General features: G+C 37.0%; 1 protein-coding gene across 2 annotated transcripts in view; it reads right to left on the bottom strand.

Annotated features, from left to right (window-relative positions):
- Positions 1-9,777, bottom strand: part of tdrd1 (tudor domain containing 1) — a 21,134-nt gene that overhangs the window by 1,448 nt on the left and 9,909 nt on the right. For both annotated transcript variants that reach the window (XM_024285546.2, XM_024285547.2), the window contains exons 16-23: positions 8,027-8,158; positions 7,848-7,955; positions 5,924-6,091; positions 5,502-5,843; positions 4,148-4,264; positions 3,943-4,059; positions 1,456-1,623; positions 991-1,389 (exon numbers count right to left, since the gene is read on the bottom strand). In XM_024285546.2, the coding sequence (XP_024141314.1) occupies positions 991-1,389; positions 1,456-1,623; positions 3,943-4,059; positions 4,148-4,264; positions 5,502-5,843; positions 5,924-6,091; positions 7,848-7,955; positions 8,027-8,158 (1,551 nt within the window). The remainder of the gene's footprint in view (positions 1-990; positions 1,390-1,455; positions 1,624-3,942; positions 4,060-4,147; positions 4,265-5,501; positions 5,844-5,923; positions 6,092-7,847; positions 7,956-8,026; positions 8,159-9,777) is intronic.

The following is a 9,777-nucleotide window of genomic DNA, read 5'->3' as shown; positions in this document are numbered from 1 at the left end:
TGCATTGAGATGATTCTACGTGACACAGGATGTCTTATTTTGAAAGGAAGTCATGTTAAATCTCTGACAAATATGATAAATTACAAGTTTCAAGCAAAACCGGCTACACGCTAGCTGTTTTGGCTAATTTAGTCTTTTTTTTTTATTTGGCTGTTTTGGAGTTTAGCTAATATTTACAAGCTAGCTGTTTTTGCTAATTTCGTTTTTTTTTTTCAATATTTTAAGAAATTTTAAGTTTAACTATTTCTTCAGCTACATGCTAGCTGTTCTGGCTAACCTAAGTTCAGTTTTTTTTAAGGCTGTTTTGGACTTTAGCTAATAGTTACACGCTAGCTGTTTTCGCTAATTTAGTTTTTTTTCTTTTTTTTTAAGCTGTTTTGAAGGTAGGCTAATATTTACACGCTAGCTGTTTTGGTTAATTTAGTTTTTATATATATATATATATTTTAGGATATTTTAAAGTTTAGCTATTTCTTCAGCTACATGCTAGCTGTTCTGGCAAACCTAAGGTTTTTTTTTAATTATTTATTCTGTTTTGGAGGTAGGCTAAAATTTTACACGCTAGCTGTTTTGGCTAATTTAGGTTTTATTCAGTATTTATGCTATTTTAGAGTTTAGCTATTATTTCAGCAACATGCTGTTTTAGCTAACCTAAGTTTTTTTTTTGTTTTTCTTTGGTTAATTTGGCATTTGGCTAATATTTTAGCTGGCTATCAGCTTCAGCGTTTTTAGCTATCTATTTCAGCATCTTCAGCGGCTAAATTCAGCTTACAGCATTCACACTAGCATTATCACGGGTAATGCTATATATCTTGTTCATAATTATGTTCAAAAGTTTGGGTTTTAAATTTTTAAAAATGTATTTTTAGTGTTTATTAAATGTTTATCCTGTTTGTTGAGTTTGACACTCCTGCTCTATTGTGATCCGTGAGAAACTGACCTGACGGCTCTCTAAATGTTAAAGGTTTCAGACCTGTGACCGATACCCACCATGCACAGGTGTATCCAGATCCATTTCCTTCTCCTTACGCGGTGCCGACTCCCGGGTTTCCATGCATCCATCAGCGTTCACGGGCTCGGGGGACTCTTCCAGCTCGTTTTGGGGTGTCGATGGGATGCGGTCCGGTTCTGCTGCATGGCTCACCCCGCTGCATGGCTGCTCCCCTCCCTGAGCGGCGTCTGGAAGAGGACGGCTCGTTCTATTGACGTGCAGCATCTCCTGGATCATGGCAGCAAGGTTCCACCCGCCCCTCTCAGAGGACAGCGACACGGAGAGCACGTTCGCGGAGCCGTCGAAGGACTGGACGGTGGCCGTGACGTCGTTGGACAGTTCAGTGTGAAACATCTGCTGCACTTGAGGAGGCCATTCTGCTGGAAAATGCTCACTTCCTGTGAATCAGAAGAGGCGTTTAAAGCTTAAAGTTGTGCATCCTGGAATGCTTGAAGCCGTCCTACCAGTGAGAGCGCAGCGAGTGATCTGAAAGGGAAGCTCTAACAGATGCGTGGGGATCGGCAAGATTCTGGAGACCGGAACTTTTTCAGAGTTCCCGTAGTCGGCGTAGATAACGCTCATCTCAGCTTCACCAACTTCCAGGATGACTGCACGGTACCAGTTATCATCCACTGGAACAAAAAAGACAGCAGTATTGTTTTATTAGTGCGACAACAACAGAAAAATAAAAGGTCCGCTAATCTTTCAGCAGCAGAAATCTCCATTAAAAGCGACCCTGTAGTTAAGGCTGCTGTGGAATGCAGGCAGAACTAGAATCTTCTACTTGAAAACTATGTTTGAGGAAGCTCCTCCGCTCCGCTCTGCTGCACACGGTGTAATTATCTACATTCACAGACATGAAATAAGCAGGTAAAGGTGTGCAAAACAAAGAACTGCAGGTGGGGTCTCAACATTTTTCCAAATAAATTTAAATAAAAAGCGAGTCACTGACTGTGTCTGTCAGTAAAAGCTGAGGGTTTGTCCTCTAATGAAGTCTTAGAGTCACTCTGAGCTTTTTTCTTTATGCTGTTTTTAGCCAGAATTGAAAAACTCGTTTTTTTAGACAATTTCTGCAGAGCAGCAGGACTTCATTAGAAAAATAAAAATGACGCCGTCATAAAACTGGTGTTTTCTAAATAATATAATCGTGAATCCACCATGTTTCCAACTTTATTATCTGTGTGAAACAGTCAGTCGCTGCGTATCAGACGGAGCAGCTTCTGCTACACGAGAACTGTCTCAATAATTCCATATGTGGAGGAAAACTCCTGCTTTTGTGTGTAAACAGCAGATTTATTCGATGAAGTCTGTTTCCTAACTGACTCTTTTCTGCACAAAGAAACTTTTCAAAAACGTTTTATTAGGGCTGTCAAATTTGTCGCGTTAAAAACGCATTAATCTGACGTGTGCTTGACGCCGACAATTTTTTTGACGCATTAATCGCGGATTTTCTCATACGTGCCTTTCCATAGCGCGAGCGCGGGCGTCCCGCCCCGTAACTCACCAGCTGCTCTCACTAGATCACGGGCGGGTCTCCAAACACCGAGCTGCGAGCTAAAACCAGCCGGCGCTAGGACCTGCAGAGCTCCTGCACCCTAACCCAGCTCCGGTTCGCGTCCAGTACCACGTCTGGTGGTACCGGCTCGCGTCCGGCGCCGCGTCCCGAGAGCTGCGGACCCCCGACGTTCCGAACAGCAAGCGCACCGGGGGACGTTTTAAATGTTCTGGAGGTTTAAGCGTGATCCAGCCCCAGCATAGCGGTCTGTCTGCCGGCATATTCATGGCGTGAGCTCCGCTGGACACGTCGCTGCATCGAGCTGCAGCCAGAGAACGCGGCGGCAGTAACAGACTGTCAAACTATCCACAGAGTATCCCGCTTTTCTCAGTCTTTAATGTTTTAAAAAACAAAAGTTAATTGGAAATGATAAATCTCTATTTCATTTATTACTGTAGTTCAGCAGAGGAGGAAAAGATTTGGTCCTGACAAAAAATGAACATGAAAGTGTTATGGAAATTTTATTTTTGATGTTTTTTATTTTATTTTACTGAACGTTGATTTAAGTTTTGAATTTAAAATGCCCTTCACTTGCACTTGGGCTTTTGTTAGGCATTTTATGTTACAGCCTTTTATTGTTAAGAAAGTTTATCTCAATACAATGTTACAAAATAAATTATTTCTGATGAAAACTATTAATTTTGTCATTCTTGTTTTCATAATTAATGTAGAACTGCTAAATTCCATGGAGCACACATTTTTTTTCCTAAAAAAGGCCACATATAAATTTGCGATTAATTGCAAGTTAACTCTGGACAAATGCGATGATCGCGATTAAAAATGTAATTGCCTGACAGCTCTAGTTTTATTATTTGGTTTTTGTTAACTTTTTAGCTAGCAATGCAGCTAGCTGCTTTAAGTCATGTGACCAAGATCAATGTTGAGAACAGAATCCGGCAGATTTCCAAAATAAAACTTCCTTCAGGATCAGAAAATAAACTCAATGGAAATAATTTAAGTTAGCACATTTAATTCTTTTCTTGTGTTTGCGGCCGGTACCAAGAGACCCACAGACCGGGGGTTGGTGACGAGTTTTTGCATGAATTTTTTTAAGTTATTAACGTTCTTATGTTATTTTCTGAGTGCTACCAACTGTGTACCAACGTAGATTACTGGTAACTATGGATGACGTCATCAAGTGTTAGCATCACACGACACTATTTTTGGTTGATATGGAATTAATTCAGATTCAGAGTACATGTGACGACAGACTTTCATCAAAAATCCAGTTTAAAGATCAGAAAATTTGAGGTTTTCTCCCTCAGACTGGAAACACAATTATTTATTTGTCTTTAAAATGTTTTAAACAAAATGTACTTTCATGATCAAACTACAGCTTTAACACTGATGGTACAGAAGCTTATTTTAAAGTAACTTCTACTCTGTGTTTGTTTACCGGAGAATCGGGCACAGCAGGCGGCTCCAGGAACCGGTCTGCTGGTCACAGAGTTCTGATCGGTGTTGCAGTGAAGAGCCAGCTCCAACATCACCTCCTGAAGATTCTGTGGATCCACTTTTATTAAACACAAACAATTAGGAAAAAAACAATCTGAACCTTCTATGTTTTAATTCATAAAATGTCTGAGAGTGATCGATCTCACCTTGGATGGGATGAAGCAGGTAGAACAGGGAGGGATTGATGACGGCGGCGACGCACGGCTGAAAGGTCTCGTTCAGAGGTAGTTGAGACGTCTTCCAGTCCACAGAGAAAGCTGCAACTGAAGGTGGATTTTTGTACATAATCATCTAAACTGTAAAGTGAAGTTACTAATTAGGGGTGGGATTATATATTAGATATTGCTTCTTGTAACTCCTTTTCAAGCAATAAATCAAACTAATGACTTTAGTTAATAATCACTAAAATTGATTAACCAAATGTGAAAAGTGTGTTTTGTTTTTGTTTGTTTGTTTTCTATTTTCTAATCAATGCATTTCATTATTTCTCTAATGAGTTTGAAATAATTGTACTGTATTGTAGTTTTCATAATCTATGGTAAACTTGAAATAAACCAATCAAACAATAAATCAATCAATCAAAAACAATTATAAACTAGAAAAGTTGCATTACCTGCGATAGTGTGAATGAATTTGCTGAAGAAATTCACTGTAATTGCTGAAAATGCTAAAGCTATTAGCATACTGCTAAAATTGCTAGGGGACTTAAGTTGCAGAAATTGCATTAAGTGCACTAAGAAATTTTAAAAATGTATTAAAAAACTGAAAAAATTCTCTAAAATGTAAAAAAGGTTTTAACTCAGAATTACCCAAAACCTCAGTAGATGCCAAATTAGCCAAAAAGGTGAGCATTTTGCTCAAATGTTAGCTTACCTCCAAAAAATCCCCAAAATCCTCAGTAGATCCCGAATTAGCCAAAAAAGCTAAAAAGTTGCTAAAATACTAACTTAACTCAGAATTAGCCCAAAAAAAAAAAAACTCTGTAGATGCTAAATTATCTAAAAATGTTAGCATGTTGCTAAAATATTAGCTAAACTCAAAATTAGCTTTAAAAACCAAACATACTGAACGTTTTGATACTAATATGGCATAATTTTTAAAGAGGAATTGGACAAAAAACTTTTTTTTTCAATTAAAATAGCAAAATTGCGTAAAAATATTTAAAAACTGCTTAATATTTCAAAATTTGTGTGAAATGTAACAATACAAAAAGTACAAGCATGAATTTCCTGAATGTTTTTAATTTGAAAAATTCCCTCTCATTTGAATGGGGCCAAAAAATAACAAATTATGTAAAATTGTAAAAACCATAAAGTTTAGAAAAACCAAAAATACAAGCGATTATGTCCCAAACGAGCTGAACGTTTTGATACCAAGATTGCAGAAATGGCTGAAAGTATGATTGAGTTTTAACGTGTCAAACAACGTAGAGAATAAAACTAAATAAGAAACAGAATCAGTGAATAAAACAGAAGAATTTAGTTTGAAGATGTGCTTTACCCTCTGAAGGTTTTTGTGACTCCTCTTCACTTTTTGTTTCCTCACAAACGTCTCGTGTCTCATCATTTGGTTGGGGACCCGTCTGGTTCTGCTTCTCCTCCCCTAAATCCTCTGGTTTGGTGTTGGAGCTCGTTACTGGATCGTTCAAAGAGTCTCCAGAGTTTTTGGCAAAACCCTGAGCGACTAGAGCGACTGCTACGCTCTGTCCTCCGCTCTCCAGCTCCACGCCGTATCCCTGCTCGGACACGGAGACGACTCGAGCTAAAAGCTGCACGCCGTCCACCAGGTTCTGGAACCAGGTCAGGGCTTCACTCTTCCACTCGGATCCTGAGGGCTCCACACCTGAATCCACAAGATGAGAAGGAGTTGGTTAAAGAGAAGAAGTTTGACTTGGATAATCTGATTATTCTCAGGCTGTTTACCTGTGAGCCAGCAGCGAACGGCTTGAAAAGGAAGTTTCAGGAGTTTGGGTGTAATGGAGCGAATGCAGCCACTGTTTACCGTCATGTTCTGACCAAAGTCCACCAGGTTGACGTTCACCACATCTCCAAACAGCTCCTTCACCATGGCTCGGTACCATTTCCCATCACCTGTGGAGGACGCAGAGCTAAGAATCCCTCCTTTATCGTGGGAGTTAAGTAAGTTCGAGGATAACCTGCGATAAACTCAAAAAGTAGAATTAGAGATAAGATTTGAGGCGGTACCCTGTCAATATTAGGACACGTGTTAAAGTCAAGGCCCGGGGGCCGGATCCGGCCCTTCGAGTAATTCTATCCGGCCCTCCAGATCATTTTATTTATTGTTATTAAGCCAGATGTTATCTTGCCCTGATTTCTAAGTTGTATAATTTTGACAAAATATAATTTTATGAAGAGTAAAGTATTGAAAGTTATTTAAGGTTTAAATTGATTTATTCTGGAATAATATTCCTGCCTTTTTATTCATAATTATGTTAAAAAGTTACGGTTTTAAAGTTTTAAAAACTGTCCTCATGCTAACTTGTTGGACTATTTTGGATTTTACTAGGATTTTTAGACTATTTAGGGGTTTAGCTAATATTTCAGCTACATGCTAGCTGTTTTGGCTAATTTAGGATTATTTTGTTGTTTTAGGTCATTTTGAAGTTTAGCTTATTAACGTCAGAGCGAACTGAAGTTCAGTTGGATTGGAAACTAATTGAGAAGATTGATCATCCTCTTGGGTCTATTTAGACTGAGAGTTTGTTCCAGATTTCCGAGACTTTAAGCGAATGTTTCCAGTCAAAAACTGACAGCATTGATCATCTCTATGGGTTCAAATCAGGATCAGCTTAAAGTGAACAAAAAAACAGATTGAAAACTTGAAAAATAGGTGTTGTAACTGAAAAAAAGAAGGGAAAATTTGAAACCTGAAAAAAAAAGTGAAAATTTGAAAATAAAAAACCTGAAGATTTGAAAAGTATAAAAGTGAAAACTTGAAAAAACAAACAAATTATTCTTTAGTAACAGCTGCCGTTCTGAATTTTCAACTTCCTTTTTTGTAATCTTCACTTTCAGTCCTCAGTTTTCAGTTTCAATTTTTTTTTTAGAGTTTTCACTGCTGAGCTGAGCCTAATTTTACATGGGGGCGGGGCTTTGAGCTCATTGGCTACCGGGACACGTTTCCCAGGAGGGAGAGATGACTCCTCACTACACATTTTCTCCACTTTTCTCAGACTCAAATGGATATTTTTAAACTTTTCTCTAATTTTTTTACTCCCACTGTTCAAACTTTCAAAGAAAAAAATAAGTCAAATAAGTCTAATCACGATGAAGATTTGTGTAATGCTGTCAAGCTGCATGATTGACAAGATCAACAGCAAAGTCGTGCTGAAAAGAACAGTAGGACCGTGAAAAGTACACCACGATACTAGTTTGATTGCAGTTTGATTGGAGTGACACGCAGAAAAAACGTCACATCCCCATTACCTATTGGAGAATGATGGGATGCATTTTTGGGTAGCCAATGAGCTCAAAGCCCCGCCCCCATGTAAAATTAGGCTCAGCTCAGCAGTGAAAACTCAAGAAAAACAATTGAAACTGAAAACTGAGGACTGGAAGTGAATATTAAAAAAAAAGTTGAAAATTCAAAACAGCAGCTGTTACTAAAGAATCACTTGTTTTTAATTAGTAATTTTTTTTTAAGTTTTCACCCTTACTTTTCAAATCTTCAGTTTTTTTTCTTCAAATCTTCAGTTTTTTTTTTCTCAAATTTACACTTCTTTTTTCAGTTACATCTATTTTTCAAGTTTTAAATGTTTTTTTTTCTTTCACTTTTAGCTGATCCTGATTTGACCCCATACATCTCCACCACAGCGGATAGTCTCACCTGTAAACTGGACGCAGCAGGGCTCTCCGACCGTCGGCGTGAAGGACGAGGAGTTAGACTCACAATGCTGCTTCAGCTGAACTCCAAGCTCCACCAGCTCCTGATAATCTAAAAGACAACCTGACTATCAGTAAAAACAACAGCTAATTTATACAGCAGTTACAGGGTCACCTAGATACCATTGCTATTGTTGACACAGCAGTAAAACTCTGCAGGGCTCTTCACAACACTGGCGAGCAGCGCCACCGTCTGGCCGTCAGAGGGAAGCTCAGCACAAGACCAAACCAGAGGATCACTCACAGGAGGAGAGGCTGAGGAGATCAGAGAACAGGAATGTAAAGAAAATCAGATTCTATTAAAGTTTTAATATTAGTATGAAAAAAAAATCTGATATATACTTCTACAAAAATAACTTTAAAAGCCAGAGAACTTTTCTGATAATAGAGAAAACTTTTACATTTTAAGATTCTTCTTTAGTTTTTAGGTCTCAACAGTTTAGCTCTTTATTTAGATTTCTTGTCCAAAAGTTTTTGACTCACTTTTTAATTTTTATTTTTGAGAGATAACTGATTCAAAAATGGGAAAAGTTGAGTCAAATTAGAGCCGTTTTATTACTCAGCTGTGAAACAATCTTCCAGAGAATCTAAGTTTTTGCTTTTCAAAGTTAAACATAAATCTGTATTTTCAACTCAACTAAAATTTACCATTCTTTTATGAGTTTTTTTTAATAAATCAAACCTTTATTCATCCGTTCTGATGAACAATTTGTGACATTTTGACTTTAAATTGTTCATTTTTTTTATTCTCTATCAAATGCAATTAGATACCCATCAACTTGTGATCATTTTAAAAGCATTCAAAATGGACTTTTTAGTTGCAATTTTGCCATTTTTAGTCAAAATCCAAAAAGTTTTAACAGTACCAGTTTTGAAACTTTTTGACCAACTGTTTCCAATATATCTATTTTTACAAACCTATGTGTAAAAATGTCTTTAAGGAGGTGAAGAATGTAAATAACAGCCACAAACGATTATTTTAGTAGCCGACTAATCACCGATATTTTTTCCGATTAGTCGACTCATCGGGTCATGCACAAAGTCGATGAAGAGCACACATCTTAACTATCATTAGCTTTAAACTAATTAAAAACTACATCTATAGCATTAGCTGTGATAATGCTAGTGTAAATGCTGTAAGCTGAATGTGGCCACTAAAAAAGCTGAAGTTCATAGATGAAAATTCTCAAATTGATAGCCAGCTAAAATATTAGCTAAATGCCAAATTAACCTAATTTTTTTTAAAAAGCCTAAATTAGCCAAAACAGCTAGCATGTAGCCAAAATATTATCTAAACTCTAAAATAGCCTAAATTACCCAAAAAAACTAGCATGCAGCTGAGATATTAACTAATCTCTAAATTAGCCTAAAAAAACAAACAAAAAAAACTAAATTAGCCAAAATGGCTAACATGTAGCGGAAATATTAGCTAAATTCCTAAACAGCCTGAAAATGTAAAAAAGCTTAAGTTAGCCAAAACAGCTAGCATGCAGCCAAAATATTAACCAAACTCTAAATTAGCCTAAAAAAACAAAAAAGCCTAAATTAGACAAAACAACTAGCATACAGGTGAAATATTACCTAAACTCCAAATTATCCCTAAAAAACTGAAAAAAAAATCCTAAATTAGCCAAAATAGCTAGCATGTAGCGGAAATATTAGCTAAATTCCAAAATAGCCTAAAAAAACAAAAAAAGCCAAAATTAGCCAAAAAAAACTAGCATGGAGCTGAAATTTTAACTAATCTCTAAATTAGCCTAAAAAAAACCCAAAAATCCTAAATTAGCCAAAAAGCTAACATGTAGCGGAAATATTAGCTAAATTCCTAAACAGCCTAAAAATGTTAAAAAAAGCTTAAGTTAGCCAAAACAGCT

This window comes from Oryzias melastigma, linkage group LG19, assembly GCF_002922805.2.
Source record: "Oryzias melastigma strain HK-1 linkage group LG19, ASM292280v2, whole genome shotgun sequence".
NCBI lineage: Eukaryota > Metazoa > Chordata > Actinopteri > Beloniformes > Adrianichthyidae > Oryzias > Oryzias melastigma.
The sequence above is the reverse complement of the archived record's forward strand: the minus strand, read 5'-3'. Positions and strand labels throughout refer to the sequence as shown.